General features: G+C 40.2%; 1 protein-coding gene across 2 annotated transcripts in view; it reads right to left on the bottom strand.

The window, feature by feature from the left end:
• The window catches only part of TRAPPC9 (trafficking protein particle complex subunit 9), a 247,185-nt gene that overhangs the window by 164,424 nt on the left and 63,633 nt on the right, over positions 1 to 19,128 (bottom strand). For both annotated transcript variants that reach the window (XR_009557981.1, XM_060277575.1), the window contains exons 18-19: positions 11,438 to 11,580; positions 6,684 to 6,794 (exon numbers count right to left, since the gene is read on the bottom strand). Coding sequence is in view for 1 of the 2 variants with exons in the window: in XM_060277575.1 (XP_060133558.1) it covers positions 6,684 to 6,794; positions 11,438 to 11,580 (254 nt within the window). In the remaining variant the exon portion in view is untranslated. The remainder of the gene's footprint in view (positions 1 to 6,683; positions 6,795 to 11,437; positions 11,581 to 19,128) is intronic.

Raw genomic sequence — 19,128 nt, 5'->3', positions numbered from 1 at the left:
AAGCACACACAAACAGCACTAGCTAAAAACAGAAATAGCCACCAATTTTTAACAAGCACTAACTAGAAAGACCCAATACCTGCCAAAATTAAACAGCCAAGGAAACAGAACTCCACCTCAGAGGAAAGACTATTCTATAGCATCATGGCTATTGCTATAAAAGTCCCTCTGATCACATCTCTTTCAGTGAACGAATATGAAACAGGGTAGCTATACTTTGCAAAAAGCATTTGGTGTGGAGGCTATTACAATACGGTAAATGTTCTCCACTGTATGTGAGCTAAATTATTACATGCCATATTAAGAGGAAGATACTACTTGCTAAAAAAACCCACTTGCTGTAATTTCATGTAATTTTAATGAAAGAAAGTACTTATGGGTAGTACTGAAATGGATTTCATTTCATTCAACCATTTACATACCGCTTAATTACAACAGACTCAAAGTGATATACAATTAACTCAGTAGAAAAAGGAAAGGGAAAAAACCCTATAAATTCAGAACTCAGATAAAATGCCTACTGAAATAATAATGTAAAAAGTATTTAGTATGTGCTAGAATTTCCACTGGGAAGGGGTTTCTTGGACCTCAACTGGAAGGGAGTCCCATAAAATGTACAATGATCTGCAAATTACCAAGACACTTTGCATTTATTTTTCCTCTGCTTAATTAGTACTTTAAAACATATTCTTCCACATCACACCTGAAAGATTTGAAAAGTTGAGTAGATTAAATACATCACTAAGTGATTTTGTTAGGTTCCTCCTAAGAATCTATTTAAGAAGAAGTTTCCATTATAAAACTTAATGAGAAAACCTGAGCAAATACTGACGTGTGAAAAAGATCATTAGTGCTTCAGGGGGAAAAGAGAAATAAAAGAATGCAATGCTATTTAAAAATGGAGATAGGGCATTAATAAGTCACACAAAGGTATTCTGGATTACCAGATATTAGCCTTAGATAAGCTCCATTTCTAGCAACACAAGACAGGTATATCAGAGAGAACAATTACAGCTATTAGGCAAAGACCTCTCTTCCTGTCACAGTACTATTCAAATATTCAAAATATGAGACTATCAAAGCACTTAATATTCATCAGAGATGAGACAGACTTTCTCTTGTGTGCCCTAAAATTACATTCTTTGTGCTAAAAGCAAGTAAGCTCAAGATGGAGCGTGTGCTCGGAGTTTCAATTTTGATGGCTAATTGTTTCTTTTTGGAATTCTCCCGCCGCCAGCCCAATAACTCTTATATTGGCTCTACAAAAGGTCTAGATGGCTTCTTCATTGGGTATTGCAGTATGTTCAGGCTTAATACAACAAACATGGAAGCCGCCCAGAGTGATTGGGGGAACCCAGCCAGATGGGCGGGGTATAAATAAATTATTATTATTATTATTATTATTATTATTATTATTATTATTATTATTATTATTAAACATCTATTTGGTCTCATAGGACTCACAACAACAAAAAAGTACAGTCACTATGATCAGAAAAGCTGAAAAAGAGTCACAGAAATTCTTCAGGAAGTATCGGAAGTTTCCATGTAGCACTCACTAGTCCCGTCACCATGTTTAAGAAATAATGCCCCAAAGCTTTTAAGATGCTAACACACACCTGAATGCTAAAGTAAATTAGGTAAAGGCTCAGCTGAGAGACTCTTGTTCATGATTGTTTATGGGAGGGCTGCCAACGTAGATGAAGCTAGGCAACAAAAATGGTCAAACAGGCATCAGGTTGGCCATTGTGAGAACAGAATACTGGACTAGATGGGCCACTGGCCTGATTTAGCAGAATATTATTATGTTCTTACTTAAGACTAGTTTGTAGCCAAAAAATACTGCAGAAAAATGGTAACACAGATTAATGTTTGGGACTTGGTATAAGGCTGCTTCCTACCAAAGCAATTGTCCTACTATTCAGGCTTAAGAGAATTCAGGCTCCATAATCCATGTCTTAAGCCTCTGCTCCAAGTTTGGCCATTTTGCTGGTTTTCCTCTTAAGGACCTTTTCTGATTTGGCATTTTGAGCAGACGTTCTTCCTGTTTTCTCCACTTTCTGATCATGCACACAGTGGGAGGCGGTCCAAACTTTCTCTCTGAAGCTTTACCATTTCCATGTTGTTTTATGTAATTGATTACTTTTAACTTGAATCTTGCAGAATGTGCCAATCTTTTTTTATTTTCTGACATTTGTATGGGCTAGTGATATAAAAAAACTGTTAATGCAGGTACTCTGAAGTTACAGTAATGGCTCCACAGTGCAGGTTGGGAGACAACAGCTCCCACAATACAGCAGGAAGTGTGAGTGCATGCTGGGACACCACAGCATTATTCCCTCTGATCCCTATTTCAGCCCCAATAAATATCAGAAAGCAAGACCTTTCTCATTACAAACATTACAGCCTAGAGCTTGGATTTAATCTTGATTTGATGATTACAGAAACCCTGAGCTTTATGGGGGGGCACAGTTTTTCTGCAGCTTTAGAGGAGGATTGCCCAGAGCATTGAGCTTTTGGGGGGGGGGGTTCTCCTGAGTTGTCGGGCTTTTTGGGGGGGAGGATCACAGTTGTTGAGATTTTTTTAGGGGGGGAGTGGTGAACTTTCTTTATATGTGAAATTTACTGTAAATTTTATTGATATATGACATTGTGGTACTGTGTACTGTCTAATGGTGGCAGCTCCGCTTTGCCTTCCCCCTTCATTTACAGAGTTTGCAAAGGTGGAGGAGGCTACGGAATAGCAGGCAGGCAGGCGCTACACAAGAGGAGCAGTGCAAAAAAATTCACGGCTCCTCTTGTGTAACGTTGTGCCGCCCACCCGCTATTCCATAGCTTCCCCCACCCATGCAAAGGAAGAGGGAAGGCTGCCTGCAAAGCGGAGCTGCTGATCAAGATATTTCTCCCCTCTGTGCCTTTCCTCCATGCAAAAGGCACAGGAAAGACACAGAGGGGAGAAATATCTTTGATCGGCAGCTCCGCCTTGCAGGCGGCCTTCCACCCATCCCTCTTAGTTTACAGAGCCGCGCAAAGACGCTGCACGGCAAAAACGAACTGCCTACAGCCTCCCTCCCAGCTGTAGGGCAGGCAGAGTGGGGGGAGGCAGGCAGGCAGACTGTGGAGGCCCCTCGGCTCGCCACTGCAACTGCCAGAGCCAGCACCGTATTTATTTATATATTTAATTGCTATATTCCATGTATAAGACGACCCATGTTTTTTAACTTTAAAAATTGGGTTAAAAAACCCCCGTCTTATACACAGAAAAATACGGCACTTATTTCAAGAAATCCTCGGGACATTAAATGAAGTGTTACTTCATGTGTACACGAGCACACATCAATCATTCTTCTTTTAGTAGTCATGCTAAAAATGTAGGTGAAATGAGCCATATCTTCAGACATTAACAGTCCTCCTCATATAAAATGGATTATACAGGAATTAAAGTCCCATATTTAATCCTCACCTGGGGAACATCATCACAAAAGTGGTTTGCACTGGGTACTCCATGACCACTGGGTACTCATTGTCTCATTATATGATGTTTATTAAATACTGTGGACACTGGGAAGGTATAAACCCCAATAAAGTACAGGTTGATATTTCTCTACTTGTTTTATTCAATTATATTACCGTATCTTAATTTGTTTGTTTGTCTGAGAAGTGTTAATAACAACCAATACAAATGTCACTTCCAACACATAAAAGCGCTTGTTATCTATACCTTCCGTAAACAACCAACAACATTTTTGTTTCGATAAGCTTTTCCAGTATGATGGAAGGGTCTCTGCCTTAAGTGTTCATTTTATTTTTAATCCGATGATGTTTATTTTTGCACCTGTACTTTTATTTATAAAACTATTCTTGTAATACGTTTTAAAATCATTTCAGCTGTTTTTAAAGGTATGTCTGTAAATCGCCTTGGGCAATTCACAAGTTCAATAATAGCTATAAGCAACTTATTGAATAAAGGTAACAAAGCCTTGCAAAACTGGCGGGATTGCAGAATATCCTGACCCTGAAGAGAGTTATATGAGGACAGCAAGTAAGGCTGAGGTTACTATAGTTCCTCATTGCCTTATTTCCCCAAACAAGACCTATCTAGTTCAGCATCAGCTACCCAGGTAACTCCTAAAGCTCATAAGCAGGGTATGAAAGCCAGCTATTGTTTATTCACTTCACATGGTACTCAGGCTAATATTAGCTCTAGGAAACCAGTTAATTGCTGCAATTCTAGAGAAGTCTTCACTCAATGCAACTTCAGAACACACTTTCTACAGGTGCAGAACCCAATAACTGGGAAGAGTCATATGGAACCCACGGACATCTTCAAGAAGGGCACTCACATTGTCTTGCAAACTACAGATGTGATCTGAGCACTCCAAATGAAAAGCGCTTGAATATTTCACACTGACACAAGATATTAACAAAATGGTAGAAATGTCCCAACCACAACCATGTTAATTGGCCAGCTGAACCCAAGTTCATAAAAACTGGTTAGTTTCTATCCCTAAGATTTCATGGGTAACCAAATAATGGGCATTTCGGTTAGGTTTTCCCCTCTTCAACAACCTCTTTCCCATCCCCTCCAAAAATCTTTTGAAAACTTTCTAAGCTACCCAATTTGCCCTTTAAGACTTAGTTGGGGAGCTGCTGAATAGGATAGAGACAATACCCATCACCACCACAAACAAATGAATCACCTCATTTGAATTGTGTAATCCACTCTACTTCAGTGTTAAGATCACAGTACATCCCCTTAACTGGAAATTTTCTATGGCATAACCTTAAAATGCCTTTTAAAAAAGAGGTAAGTAGTACACTTCGGTAAGTAGTACACTTCAGCAAAGGAAAAAAAATCTGACAGGCTGTTAAATCACACAAAAGTGCCATTTGATATGCCTGATGCTCTCCCACCACTGAAAAATACACAAAGAATAATGTCCTATGGAACTATGGAAAATGTTATTGATGCTGTTCACGGTATATACATAAAGTCCCATCCTCTCCTAAATGCAATCCTTTTCATTTTATACCATTTTTCAGAAAAATGTGCTCCCACTTGATCTCAACTTTTACATCATCACAAATTTTCTCAGAATAGAGGAGGTTTATATACAAAAAAATCATTTTAGAGAAGTGAAAGCAATTCAGGTAAAAGTGAAGCAAGCCATCAGCTTTAGGGGACTCGTTTTTCATTTGGTTTCTTTATACTTGGAAATACATTTATTTTGTGTGGATCATGTTACAGCATCTGAGTATATAATGGGAAGTCAAGACAATACCGCCTTTTTAAAATGAGTATCAAGTATAATGTCTTTTCCAGGTACTCTCTGAAATCTGTTTACCACACATTCATGAAACACTTGAGGTGCAGCACAAAAGAAAAATCTACTGAGATCATCACTTTGATAAATCTCCACACTAATGAGTTAGTTCAGGACTATTCAATGCCAGACATTCTGTACATATAATTTAAATGCTTAGGTGACACCTTCCACTTTGAATTACAAATTACTTTCATGAAACTTGATTTTAATGGTATGATGATCAAGAAAAAAGCATAATAAATTACCAAAAGTAGGTCTACATGTACCGCTATTGATGACCACATATTATTTAATCATAAATTTTAATATTTTCACATCTGTAAATACAAACCAAGGCACTGCCAAGGCGATAGTGACTATATTCATAACTTTTTAAAATACCTGCCAAACCATATTAAAGTTACTCCAAAGTACAGAACCAAACATTCTTTTTGAGTAGAATTTGCTCGGCAAAACTGACGCTATCGAGATTATAAAGTGTGAAATCTTCAATTCAGAAATCCAGCCATAATCTGAAATAAAATCCATGACTTTATTGCTACTAGAAAAAGAGAGTAGTCAGGACCACACTGAAAACTAAATTGAACATCAATTTTTTGTTTCTGATATCTGAGACTTCTAAGCAAGCATTCGAGTTAGAATGTCCAAACTCCAGAATGGCAGGAGTTCAATTATCACTTTGTGCCTCTGAGTACAAAATGGCCAGTGAAACTTGTACCATCAAGTATTCTCATATTCTGCTATAATACATATATATTTTTTTTAAAAAAGTGATGAACAAAATGTCTATTTCTTTCTGTTTCCCCACACATGTCTCAAACTATTCAATTCTATTTCTAGGAGACTACTTATTAATCGGGACCCAGGTGGCGCTGTGGTTAAACCACTGAGCCTATGGCTTGCTGATCAGAAGGTCGGCGGTTCGAATCCCTGTGACGGGGTGAGCTCCCGTTGCTTGGTCCCAGCTCCTGCCAACCTAGCAGTTCGAAAGCACGTCAAAGTGCAAGTAGATAAATAGGAACCGCTACAGCGGGAAGGTAAACGGCGTTTCCGTGTGCTGCTCTGGTTTGCTAGAAGCGGCTTTGTCATGCTGGCCACATGACCTGGAAGCTATATGCCGGCTCCCTCGGCCAATAATGCGAGATGAGCGCGCAACCCCAGAGTCGGTCACGACTGGACCTAATGGTCAGGGGTCCCTTTACCTTTACCTTTACCCTTACTTATTAATCACATGCACTTCTGAGCCTCTGAGCTTCTTACATTCAAGGTGAGACAGAGATGCAGCATACAGGAGGACTGGGGGGGGGGAAAAGAAGGGGATGAAACTAAGAAGCTGTGTTTTGTCTCTGAACTTACCGCTGGCATTCCCCAGCATGCAAAACTAGATCTTCATTGTTCTTTGCACTAACTGTGAGCTCATGTTCTGTTGAGTTGAACACATCAAGGAGGAGATGGCACTGGCGGGTACTATTTGAAGAGATTTAAACAAACAATGTTGAGGTTTTAACAATCATCACAGAGTTATGATACCAGAAAAACATTAATCATTATTATTAAAGGAAAGGAACAGTCTGTGATCAAGTCAATGTTCTTTTTCCATTGCAGCAAATCTCAGCACTTCTTAAGAGCAGTGATTATTTAACATTTTCGTTATCCTGCCCCAGTCGCTGTTCAAATTCAAGTATCACAGTAAACTATGGTTTAATGAGATGTCAGGGAGCCTAGCTTCTTTCTGGTATCAGGTGCTCTCTTCCTCCTCTCTCCTCCGTCCACACAGCTGAGATGAGTATGGAGATGTTTGCTTTCAGTTTTAGTTAACTGTGACTTCTTGTGTCATCTGTAAACTCAAACTGTGATTCAAGTTACCTATGGTTATTTAAAACAGCTCAAACTGATTTCTCTAGCTGGCTTCTTTAAACTAACCATAGTTAACACGAACTGCCATTTCTGGTGTGGATAACATGGGAATCCACAATTAAAGGCATGGAAACCCATAGTTTGTTGTTGTTGTTGTTGTTGTTGTTGTTTAGTCGTTTAGTCGTGTCCGACTCTTCGTGACCCCATGGACCATAGCACGCCAGGCACTCCTGTCTTGCACTGCCTCCCGCAGTTTGGTCAAACTCATGTTTGTAGCTTCGAGAACACTGTCCAACCATCTCGTCCTCTGCCGTCCCCTTCTCCTAGTGCCCTCAATCTTTCCCAACATCAGGGTCTTTTCCAAGGATTCTTCTCTTCTCATGAGGTGGCCAAAGTATATAGTTAACACGAACTGCCATTTCTGGTGTGGATAACATGGGAATCCACAATTAAAGGCATGGAAACCCATAGTTAAGGTGTCTGAACTCATCCTCTCAGCTATGCTAGAGGAGAAGGAGTATGCACAAACCAGGGAGCAGATTAGGATTTTGAAGGTAATCACTAGCATTTTGAATTGTGTTTGGAAGCAAACTAGCAGCTGGTGCTGATGTTGCAAGAAAGCTGAGGAATGGCTGCATGGCATCCACTGAAATCTTTGCTGTTGCATTCTGGACCAATTGCAGCTTCCAAAGGCAGTCACATTGCAGAGCACATTACAGTAATCCAACATTGATGAAACTAAGGCACTGTAGCCAGGATCAAGACTGGGTGCAGCTGGTATACTAGCCTAAACTGAGCAAAAGCATTGCTGGTCACTGCCACATCATGATCGCCCAGATGTACAGTAAATCTGCATTTAGGAGCACTCTCAAACTGCAAACCACGTTTCTCAAAGGGAGTACAACCTCATACAAAACAGGCTGAATCTCTACTCCAGTGATATCTGTTAGGGTGTCAAGGTCCATTAAGGCAATGCTTATTTTGTTAAAAATCATCCTATTGTACAAACAGTGAGAGTAGCAGAGGGAAGAATGTACAATTTAAAAATGGATCTTAATATCTTAGTGTTTGCAACCAGCTGATGGTCCTAAATCCAGATCATTAGGGCTACACCACTGATGTATGCATTTGGTGTCAGGGTTATAAGTAATTGTGTTTGGATAATGGGTCACACAACGCCCTTAAACTTTTTAATTCTCCATTTGCCTTAACCACACTTCTTCACTAGATGTGCATATCTGACACATTCTAGGTTTACGCAAGTCATTTTGAGAAAGCACCATTTTTTAAAGAATTAAAATCTATTACGGTGCTATCATAACTTGATAAAATCTTTAAGCACTGAAAAACATTTCATCAGCAAATGAATATATAAAGCATTCATCACGGGAAGAGAGAGGAAAAAAACTAAATTCAATTGAGTAGAGGAGATGAGACAGGCAACTACTATTGCTTTATTCATTAGCAACGCTAAAATAGAAACTCATAAAATTTAACTGAACCAAATGACAGACTGCTCCAGTTTGGAAAGAGGCAGATTTGTTGAATTTTTGGCATTAGGAGAAGCAGCTGAATTCCGCCAAATTTCTCCCAACAGGCAAAAATGTTCTATTTCATAATGCATGAAACCAATAGAAGGTATATTATATCCATGCTGCATGACAAAAAAAATAAACTGAGAAGCGGCTGTCTTCTGCTGTTAGGTTCTTCCACAGCTCTTCACGGGTGGAAGAGTCTAAGCCTGCTATGCTGTCATGGGATGGTCATAAACACTGTAACTGCTGAAAGGAATGATTCTGTTACAGAATGCTAGCTGTTTCTATGAAAAGGTCAGTGGGTTGTTTTTTTTTTAGGGAAATCTTCATGTGAGAACTAGAGACTGGGATGGCTGTGTATTTTTTGCTAGAAATGAAATACAGGCAGACAGGAGAGTTGAGCATTCCTGGGAACTGGACTAGGGAGAGGAGTTAAGAGTGGCTGGATGCACAACCTGACTGTCTACAGGCACCGTGGTCGTCTGCAAGGGATTTCCACATGGCGAGGTTGATGTTCCCAGCAATTAATGAGGTACCCGTATTGTGGCCTTGCCACTGTGTTGTGGAACAGGAGTCTCAAGGCTCTGATGAAGACCAAGACTCAAGAAGGGTAAGCAGATATGAAACAGAGAGGCTAAAGTGTGGGGGATATGTCCAATCAGAAGGATCACATTCCAGAACTCGGGCTTGAACACAGTTAGATTACCTAGAAATGTACAGTTTTTGAAACTGTCCACTGATTTGTATTATGACTGACAGGAAAGGGGGGAACATAGGGAAATAATGGTCAGGATACATTAAAGTGGACAACTGACAACTGCAATGTGAGAACATGACAGAAAGGCAATCATAGCATCTTAGAGTTGGAAGAGACCCTTGGGTCATCTAGTCCAACTCCCTGCAATTCAAGAATCTCAGCTAAAGTATGTACCCAAGTTAAGAGATGGATTCTAAAGAAGAAGATGGATGAGTACTTTCTAGCAGAGCCACACCGAAACTGATGATATGATTACTTAAATCTCTCCAATCTGCAATTACCGGTATCTTTTTAAAAAGCCACTTTTGTATTATTTGTAAATTGCTTTGAAAACAGATATGGAAAACCAGGTTGCAAATACTGAAAACAACTTTTTAAAAGCTAGGCAAAAGTTCATGAGTAGCTCATAACTTATACAAATATGTGATTTCAAGCAAAATTAATTGCACCAGTTTAAAACAAATATAACTTTGTTTTATAATTTGCAGTGCTCAAGTCTTACAATCAACGGACAGTGTGGATCATAAACCGAGAAACAAGTTGTTTTTTAAAATAACACCAGTTCACAGATGTGTGGACAGAGATGCAATTTGTATTAGTAGTGGGGAAATTTGTAGAAGTGCAGGAACACTGTATGTCACCAAAACCACAAATAATGAGCACTATAAAAAGGAGTATTTAAATGCACATTCACATCAATACTTGTAGAGTGACAAGACGTTTTGTAAAAATAAAAATAAAAATGAAGGAACATAAAATAATTCTGGCAATATCTCCACCTAAATAAAGATTTATTCATCCATATTATTTCTGGACCTAGCTCAACAAAGTACTTAGGAGGTTTCTTGACCTCTAACAAAACACAACATGGTTTTATATGACTAATGCCATAATCCAAAGCAGCAACATACAGTTCTTCTAATAAACAGAGTGAGAGCTTTGTTTCATACTTTCACTGAGTTGCTGTTCATTTTCAAAAAGGTTGTATCTCTTGACACACTGTGAGCCTCGGTGTGCTGCTGAACGGCATCACGGTTTAGCTTATAAACTAAGGGTTGTATCCCTTGCTGAAGCTCTGCTGGTGCAACAAACTTCTGTGCATGTCACAGAGCTTCTTCTTTCTCTTCTCTCCCTTCCAACTGCCACATCCTCAAAATCAGCTCTGGAGGATTGGGGAGCATATTTTTCTGGGTGCACAGTGGGGAATAGAAATGGAAGTCCTACTGCGCTAGTGAATGCCTCACTGATGGAGTACTAAGTGAATTTATATATGCTGGTATTTCTACTGAACACTGCCTATTATGCAAAAATAAAATGCTGAAGTAGACTCAATGAAAGCATTAACTTTCACTGAAATCCATTCTCAGCTATATTATGTGGCTTGCGTTATGATAAAAACAATACTATGTGACAAAATTATTAAGTACTTTAAGAGGAAATTAATAATAATAATAATAATAATAATAATACTGATATGATAGAGAGAGCAAAAGAACAAAAAGCTTGTTTAAAGCAAAGATTAATTGTAACATGAATAAAAGAGGAGAAATAGATAATTCTGCAAGCCCCGATGTATTCTTTAGACTTTAACATGGTTTTAATGAAATTGGAAATTAACATGTAGTAAGGCCATATACCGGCCAACCTTTAGGTCATTTGGGCAGCTTCATTCAGATGCACTGGGTCACTTCTATGTAATTATAAGCACACTGGTTCAAAAAAAGGAAAGAAAATGTTTCGTTTTTGCTGACTAGCCTTTAGCTGTGTACAGATACATGGGACCCTTGAGAACATGCAAGAGGAAACTATTTCTCAATTAATAGTAATCTACTTTGGTATATTGCAGGAATAAGATTGCTGTCCCAATATTGCTGCTGCTGCTGCTGCTGCTATACTGATGTTATATAAAGGAAATCCTTCCCCCTTCCCACACAAAAGTAAGCTTTTTAAAAATAACACACCTTGTTGCGGGCAGAGTACTAACACGTGTAAAGAAGACAGATGGCTCCACATCTACATGAAGTCCCAGAGACAAGTTCCTGTAATAGCCATCGACATGTCCTGGACCTCCTGAGTATTTGAAGTTCAAGATGGCTTCCAGCGTCTACAAAAACAACAGTAAAAAGTTTAAATCTGCTTTTTTTCTATACTGAAATATACAGTTGATTTCTATTACCTTTCCATTGCTGAGCACCAAGTATCACTTTGTATTTCCACTAATAATACTGCTCTGGCTACCCTGATGTAAATGCAACAGGGGCTTTAGGAAATATAACAGGATGATCTCAAAGATTACAGTCAGTTATGGTACATCCTAACATCTGCCTTAAAAAGGGGGGGGGGAAGACCACCTATAAATGCAATTTAAAAACAAATTCACACAACCATATTTTAGGTACAGTGCACACAGTAATGGGATTTACTATGAATGGATTCCATTTGGTAAATGAAAAGGGACATGCAATTGTTTCATTATGCACCAAATTCGGAACTACTGGTGCCATTCCTGCACTTTACTTCCACTGCTTTAAGCACCTGTGGTTAAGAGGGACATTGGCTCAAAATAATGTGGCACTATGACTTGTTTCACCAGAGAGCCAAAGAAGAATAAGGCTGCATTCACAGACTATTAACTCTACCTTGAAATTTATGGGTATATCTGTTGTAAGTTAGCTAACCTTTTATCTGATTTCACACAGTCACACAATTTGTTTTTTGCTTAATATAACCAAATGATACACACTATGGCTAATCTTACATCACCAGAACATAGCAACTGGACAACTTGTATAACCATTAATGTCATGTCTAGAAAATAATCATTAGGCAATATGTTAAAAAAAAGGAAGAAAAACACCCTACAAACATTTCCTGATTAACAAAATGTTGAGTTAAAATCGGTAGTTTCAGAAAGCTGACATTGCTTAAGACAGACTTGTAGTATTGAAAATATTTTTTTTTTTTGCTGGTGACATAATATTTCGTAAAGTGTGGCAAAGTACAGATTTCACTCTTTTGTTTTATATCCCAAAACTGATGATGTCCTGCTGTTATGTACAAAACTGATTGAAAAGCAAAAGTGAATTCCTTTGAAGTGCTTTCTTTTACATGGAAGGAGAAGAAAGTGAAATAATTGCAGAATCCTAGAAACAAAAACAAATGCTGAAGTTGATGTGTTTTTAATGAAACTCCTACATAAAAAAAAAACCCAGCTCCATTAGTGCTAGGCCTTTGGGCAAACATCTGGGGCTCCGCAGCACCATCCTCAGTGAGACCATCCAACTGTGTAGCTTGGCTTTCTTCTCCCCATCCCTAGACTGAGTCCAAAGTGTCCACTGCTTTTCTCTCACTTAAAATCCCCACTGGGTTTGAATTTCAAAAGGAAGGAAATGCAGAATTGAAACTGTGCCCCAAGTAATAATTTTCAGCAAACATATTTTGGCAGCGGACCTGCCTTGGTTACCAGGTGCCACTAGAAAAACACAGATGAGACTAAGGTAGGAAGGGTTTTTCACTACATGCATGTTTCTCACTTCCATCTCAGCTCCCTGTTCAAACTGGCAGCCCACAGCCCAGCTATGGGTGTTGCCAAGATCTGGTCTTTCACTTAAACTGCTGCCAGAAGGTATGGGTATAATTTAAAAGTGCCAAGAGCAACTAGTGCCAAAAGGGAGAACCTGTGCAACCCAGAAGTAAGCCAGTCCAAAAAGTTTGCATGTCAGGCAAACACAAGGGGTTAAGATTCCCACGTTTGCCACTGAAAATCTAGCATTGCTTAAATCATTCAAAATATCATATTTGGGCTTTGAGGACTGGAGATGTCTCTAGGACACCTTGCCTTGAAGGCCAGCAGGTGTCAGAGCACTAGAATGACCTGCTGGTGTTTGGAATAGAAACCGAATTACTGCAAAAGCATCAGAACGTCCTTAAGGTAATTTGACAGTGTTAAAGTACAGCTATTAGAGGCACACTCACTGCCTGAAGTGACTTCAATGCAAGATGCTTAGGAGTTCTCGTTTTGAAGTCAGGAATCATGTTATATGAGTGATTTCATGCACCATTTTTTGCATCTTTACTTCACAAAGGATTAGGAAAAAATATGCTAATAAGTATATCCATAATATATGGATGTTTGCTTAGCTTTCTTGCAATGGAAAATGCCTTGTCTACTTAAACAACAAAGATTTCTGTGGCATCTTAAAATCTAACACATGTATTATGACATAAGCTTTTGTGGACTAAGGTCTATTTCACAAGAAGCTCCTGAACTGTCATCCATTTATCAACAAATTTATGAGCAGAAGGGCCTTTTTTCAGGTCTTTCTTTCATGTTGAGAGGCCTGAAGCAAACCCTTTCAGATGGAGAGAGAGAGAAACACTTGTTGGTCTCCAATATGTGCCTCAGCTCCTGGGTAGCAGAGCTACTTCCTCTCTCTCTCAATGGGAGTTAGCAGCTTGCAGGTTCATTGCGGTTAAGCAACCACTGTGCCTCATTTCCAGCCCAAAGGTGGAGAGATGAGTGAAGATGGGCAGCTGGACAGTGATGTTCATTAGCCTGTTTTGCGTCAGCAGCATTAGCCTGTTTAGCTTCTATGCAAGAGTAAGAGACGCCAATCACAGAAGCTGCACCAGGAAAGTAAAGTCATCTTTCCATAAGAACCCTCTTCTCTTCTCAGTGATGCCACTTCCATCAAACTTTATGGTAGGGCACAGCCAGAGCATTGCCCAAGTATCTGCCTGAAAGGGTGCATCTCACACAAAAGAAATAAACTAGAAAGAAAAAGGGAAAATTGAAGGGGGTCACAATAATTGAGATACAATTGATGCCAGAACTCTACTGCTTCTAGCCTGGCAAAGCTGATATGGGAGCAGAAGACAAAAAAACTCAGGTTGGTCAAACCATTGCACAAGTGCTATAAAACAGGCAAAGTGTACCTCCTCAGCAATAGCTCACTTTTATTTTCAGAAAGGTAACCAACTTATACCAGCTGCTATGTAGATTTTTCAAGCCAAAAGTGATTTAGATAAGATACATTCAAGTTATTGAGACATATCCTGGGGCTCCCAAGTTCAAGCAAGTATGAGACGATGTGTGCAGAACTAGCTATATACACAATGGAATATTGGGTGTGAGCTAGCACTATAAAATCCTGGTTGCATTGCCATTTTCATTGTCAACCTTCGAGACTGCTCTCTGACTTACTTAAGAACTCTTATAAATCCGGATGCTTCCATCTCTTCCACAGCAAAATCAGATCTATTGGTATTGACTTGGAACTCTTGTATAATTCAAGTGAGCAATATATTTATCTCAATATTCAAACCAGATTAAGGAACATTGGAAAACAAAACATTGAGTCAGCTGTAAATAAAATTTGCTCTTCCAGATTCTATGGTTTAAATACAACAGATAACAGGGTCACTTATATCTCAAAATTACTAATTCCAGTCCAACGCAGGCCCTTTATGTTAGCCCGATTGAACATTTCCCCCTCAGCTTTAATCAAGGGCAAATATTTAAACATCCCCAGAAATGACAGACATTGCGGATGTTCTTGAATGTGCTGGACACTGTAGAACATTTTCTTTTCTACTGCCCATTGCACAACCAACTACACAAAGTTGTGCTATCCCCTTTTTTGGGTAGTCTAACATCATGGCACAATAAAAATATCAGATTCTATCTATCTATTCTAACCCAGAAGTAACTGCAAGGGTGGCTGAATTGTTGTCAACAGTATCTCTTAGAGTGGTGAATTTTTAGCTGGAAGAAATCCCAATGAAAATCCTCGTTATTATATATTTTACATGTTTATTTGTATATATTTTAAATTTTGATGGCCTATACTTGTAGGGATGTGGGTGGCGCTGTGGTCTAAACCACTGAGCCTAGGGCTTGCCGATTGGAAGGTTGGCGGTTTGAATCCCCGTGATGGGGTGAGCTCCCGTTGCTCGGTCCCTGCTCCTGTCAACCTAGCAGTTCGAAAGCATGTCAAAGTGCAAGTAGATAAATAGGTACCGCTCCGGCGAGAAAGTAAATGGTGTTTCTGTGCGCTGCTCTGGTTTGCCAGAAGCGGCTTAGTCATGCTGGCCACATGACCTGGAAGCTGTCTGTGGACAAACGCCAACTCCCTCGGCCTATAGAGCCAGATGAGCGTCGCAACCCCAGAGTCGTCCGCGACTGGACCTAATGGTCAGTGGTACCTTTACCTTTTATACTTGTAATGCCTAATAAAGGTCTGGCAAAGTAAGAAAGAAAGATATGGGAGCAGAGAAACAGCTCTTCTCAGTGTCATTCCTGCTAGAAGCCCTGTTGGTCTACCAAGAGGATGTACTTTCTAAAATAAAGACTGTCGAAACCTAGAACCACCAGAGAATGTCATTTGTTGAGCTCACTTTGGTCTTATTCCTGGTTCTTGAAGATACTTGTGGTACTTTTTTGTTTCTTGATCAGGTCCTTTAAGCTCCTCCAGAATTTGCGTAGCTACTGTTTATCAGCTCACTCATTTAGACATTCAAACTCAGGACGAAAGGGAGGAACGCACTAAGAGGAAGGCACGTTTGGCAAATCCTCACCATGATCAACTCCCTCCCTGAAACCTATGTCCCCACTGTGGAAGGACATGTGGATCCAGAATTGGCCTCCATAATCACTTACGGACACACTTAAGACCGTGTTCATGGAAGACATCCTTATTCAGCTACGAGTGATCGCCAAAGAAGAAGTGGAGAGTCACAACACTTTCTTCAGGCACTCCCTTATCCTCAGATGTTCATGTTGAGCCTGGTATATGCTATCTCACACAGCCTTTTTAAGTGAGCCAGCCCTCAGAGCCTGAAGAATCCCTGGGGCATGGCTCTAATAGCAAGATGCAGGCACACAGAAGTGGTAAGACTTCTATCTCAGAGCATGAGCTACTTTGTGCATCCAATGACCCTTCCCTTCCCTTCCAGTTCTATGAATTTGTTGTCATAGAAGACCATGAATACAAGAGACAACATTTGCTGACCCACACAAAGAGTTCTTTAAAAATGTGAATTTTTTAAAAAGTGAATTACTTTAGTCAGGACATGGGGAAAGAGTAACAATGAATGGCTTAGCGGCTTTCTATGAGAAGTTATTGGGGGCAGAATACTGCATTTTTATACAGCATCTCTTATTCTCAAGGTACTTCAAGCTGTGTCACAAAGCAATGGTCACCTGCAGCGAGGTAAATTTGCTGCAAAGTAACAATGATCTTACTGTGCAATGTCCATTAACCTTAATGCACCCTTCACAGCTAGAAGCCCATTCACAGCACTTAAAATATATCTAAAATACACTGTATAACCAATTTATAGAAACACGATTAATTTGATGAATGGCAGTTTCAGCTCACAACATGCACATAATCCCCACGAGTAAATGACTTTGGAGAAAACACAGGGAAGATTATGCCTTTAATTTATAGAACCAGAACCTGAAGTGTACATGCAGGGATTATACTTATTTAAGCATCTTTTAGCATCGCCTTCATCGTGTGACCCCATGGTTTGTTATAATGCAATCGAAACAAGAACAATTCCAGACAGTGAAGAGCTAAACAGAATTAAAGCTCCCATCTCTTGTGGGGGCTCAATTAGTGGCAGCGCCTTCTGTCAGGAGTCTGGATGTAACCTTTGACACCTCCCTTTCTATGGAGGCGCAGGTTGCAACTGCACAAAGGCGGCATTTTTCCACCTCTGCCGTGCTAAGCAGCTGGTCCCTTACCTTTCTCGCCCTGATCTCGCCACAGTGATCCATGCAACAGTCACCTCCAGGCTTGATTATTGTAATTCGCTCTACGCAGGGCTGTCTGAAGCTGACCCAGAAACTCCAGTGGGTGCAGAATGCCGCGGCGAGGCTCCTTACGAGTTCCTTGCCATGGGACCACATTCATCCAGTGCTACACCAGCTGCACTGGCTCCTGGTGGAGTACAGGGTCAGGTTCAAAGTGCTGGTTTTAACCTTTAAATCCCTATGCAGCCTAGGACCCTCGTACTTAAGGGACTGCCTCTCCTGGTACGCCCTGCGGAGGACCTTACGGTCCACAAACAATAATACTTTGGAGGTCCTGGGCCTCAAAGAGATTAGACTGGCCTCGACTAGGGCCAGAGCCTTTTCAGCCCTGGCTCCAGTCTGGTGGAACGCTCTGTCACAAGAGACCAGGGCCCTGCGGGATTTGACATATTTCCACAGGACCTGGCCCAGTCTGACCCCCTTCTTTCTATGGGGCCCTGTATGTAAGTGGCCTCCTTGGCTCTGTCTATCAGGCCATATGGGACCAGCACGAGTGACCGGGCTTGCTGAACTTTTAATTCCTTACCCCTACAATTATGATTTGTAGGTTCCTACCTAATTTTATTTTTATTTTAAATGTGATTCGAATTGTATTTTAAACTAATCATTTTATTTTGTGTTTTTAATGTATTGTATATTTGGTGTTAGTTACCCTGAGCCCGGTCTCGGCCGGGGAGGGTGGGGTATAATTATTATTATTATTATTATTATTATTATTATTATTATTATTATTATTAAAAGTTCAGTAAAAGCAAAAAAAAACAGAAATGCAGAAAATGCCATGCGAACAAATCTTTAGCCTAATGCTGAAATGCCAGTCAGTTTTTTGGAGGAGGCATTCTGTAATTTGGGAGCCACCACAAAGAACACTCTTCCAGATACCTGGGTTCCAAGGTTTGGGTGCTAATATGTTTAGGGCTTTACAGTGCAGCACCAGCACCTTAAATTCAGCCAGGAAGCAAACAGTCAATGGAGATCCTTCGGGTTATATGTTAAACAGTATGGTCTCTGCTAGCTGCCCCAGTCAACATTCTGAAAGCTGTGTTCTGCACTGATGGCAGCTTCCAAACCATTTTCAAGGACAGCCCCACAGAAACCACACCACAGTGATCCAAACAGGAGGTTACCAAGGCATGTGTCACTGTGGCTTAGGTCACCTCTGCCCAGGAATGGCCCTAGCTGGCAAACCAGTCAGAACTTGACTAAGGTACTCCATGCCACTGAATCCACTTTGGCCTCTAGCCATGCAACATTTACCAATAAAAATCTAAGCATGCCAATGGAAGCATTGCAAGTGTTGCTTGAGATGGGCAATCCAGAAAAAGAGCTATAGATGGTTTTTCCTCTGAAGAGGGTCTTAATCTCCTGTGAAACTTCACCCAGCTTACATGTAGAGCTAAACGATGTTTTAGAGAACCAGTGTGGTAGAGTAGTTAGGACACTGGGCTCTTCCTCTTCTTCTTCTTCTTCTTCTTCTTCTTCTTCTTCTTCTTCTTCTTCTTCTTCTTCTTCTTCTTCTTCTTCTGCGATCTCTCATAGCCGAGTAAGATTGTCTTCCATAAACACGATTTTAACAATTGGTCCGTAAGTGACTGTGGAGGCCAATTCTGGATCCACACGTCCTTCCACAGTGGGGACATTAGGAGGCAAGGGTTCAAATTCCTTCTCAGCCATGAAACTCCCTGGGTGATCTTGGACTGGCCATTATCTCTTAACCCAGCCTACCTCATAGGGCTGTTGTGAGGATAAAATGGAAAGGGGGAGAACCATGTGCACCACCTCAACCTCCTTGGAGGAAAGGTAGGGTATGCATGTAATCATGAAAGGTTATTT

The sequence above is a fragment of the Zootoca vivipara genome, chromosome 8 (genome assembly GCF_963506605.1).
Source record: "Zootoca vivipara chromosome 8, rZooViv1.1, whole genome shotgun sequence".
NCBI lineage: Eukaryota > Metazoa > Chordata > Lepidosauria > Squamata > Lacertidae > Zootoca > Zootoca vivipara.
Note: the sequence above shows the minus strand (reverse complement) of the source record. Positions and strands in the feature narration are given on the sequence as shown.